We start from the raw sequence: 1383 nt of genomic DNA on the forward strand, positions 1-1383 counted from the left end.
TTTTTTTTTTTTTTTTTTTTTTTTTTTTTTGTTGTCAGAAAAAAAAAACTAATGATTTTTTTTATGTTTTAAAATATAATATCATTGTAACATAGCATAATATAACATATTATAGTTTTAAGTAGTTTGTATATAATATTTATTTTGTTTTTTTTATTATATGTTATTTATTTATTAAGTTCAAAATGGAAATTGATGTAAAGAAAAAATATAAACATAGCAATATTCTATTTAGGCTAATTTTAACTACTTATATTTATATAGTAATTTTCCTTACTTTAAGTTTTGCCTTGATTTGTCAATTATTGTGTTTAGTAATATTTTTTCCATTGTTTTTATATAGTAAAAAAGCAAAATTATATATTTTAGGACTTTGTATCCAATTTGGAGCATACATGCGTAATTAATAAAACAAAATAAATACATATATACATACGTACATATATATATATATATATATTAAGACAATTGTAAAACCGTATATACAATAGCATATATAAATATAATTTTATTTACCATTGGTTATATTCACATGAATGTTTGTATATATGTATATGTCAAATTTGCACGCCTTCGTTTGTACATATTCCTTGAGTTTTTATAAGCCACCTTATATATATAATATATATATATATATATATATATATATATATATTAATTATTTTATTTAATGATTATTTAATTATATTATTTTTGTTATTATTATTATATTATTGTTTTAATTTTTTTTTAGTCTGTTCGTTTATAAATCCATTTTGGAAATTAGTAATTATAAGGAAAAACAAAAAGAAATATAAACCAACAAATACAATTTTGTTTGTTAATCATTTATCATCTGTTGACCCATGGATAGTTAATGCAACTTTATTTCCATGGCACATAAAATTTGTTTTCAAAAGTTCCTTGTTAAAAGTCCCTATAGGTGGACCAGCATTATATTTATCAGGAAATATACCACTTCATTTTACAAAAGATAAAGGTGGATGGGGACTAAAACAAGGTGAAGTACAAAAACTTATGAATATATGTAAAGAATATCAAGATATGAATATTCCTCTAGTTATATTTCCTGAAGGTACAAGATCTGTTCAGGGGCATTTGCAATTATTTAAATCAGGATTTTTTAGATTTGCTATAGAAAATAATTGTGAAATATTACCCTGTGCATTACATGGTTCCAACAAAGTATGGCCTCTTAAATCTTCCTTGTTTGATAAAGGAACCATTTATTTTTCTTTTGGTGAACCTTTTAAACCTACACCTGGTATGACATATGAAGAATTAAGAGATAAAACTAGAATGATTATGCATGAAATGATAAAGGAGTTCCCAGATTATGACCCGGAGGTGAGATATCAAAAGAAGCATACATAATTCAAAAAA

At 22.6% G+C, this 1383-nt stretch overlaps 1 protein-coding gene across 1 annotated transcript; it reads left to right on the forward strand.

Moving 5' to 3' along the window:
• Nucleotides 1-185: 185 nt before the first annotated feature.
• PRSY57_1443600 (1-acyl-sn-glycerol-3-phosphate acyltransferase, putative) lies at nucleotides 186-1347 on the forward strand (the record flags this gene model as incomplete). The annotated part of the gene is made up of 2 exons (XM_020115333.1): nucleotides 186-399; nucleotides 734-1347. Coding segments are annotated over 2 exons (828 nt in total), but the record flags the coding sequence as incomplete, so codon positions are not given.
• Between the last annotated feature and the right edge of the window lie 36 nt (nucleotides 1348-1383).

The sequence above is a fragment of the Plasmodium reichenowi genome, chromosome 14, assembly GCF_001601855.1.
Source record: "Plasmodium reichenowi strain SY57 chromosome 14, whole genome shotgun sequence".
Lineage (NCBI taxonomy): Eukaryota > Apicomplexa > Aconoidasida > Haemosporida > Plasmodiidae > Plasmodium > Plasmodium reichenowi.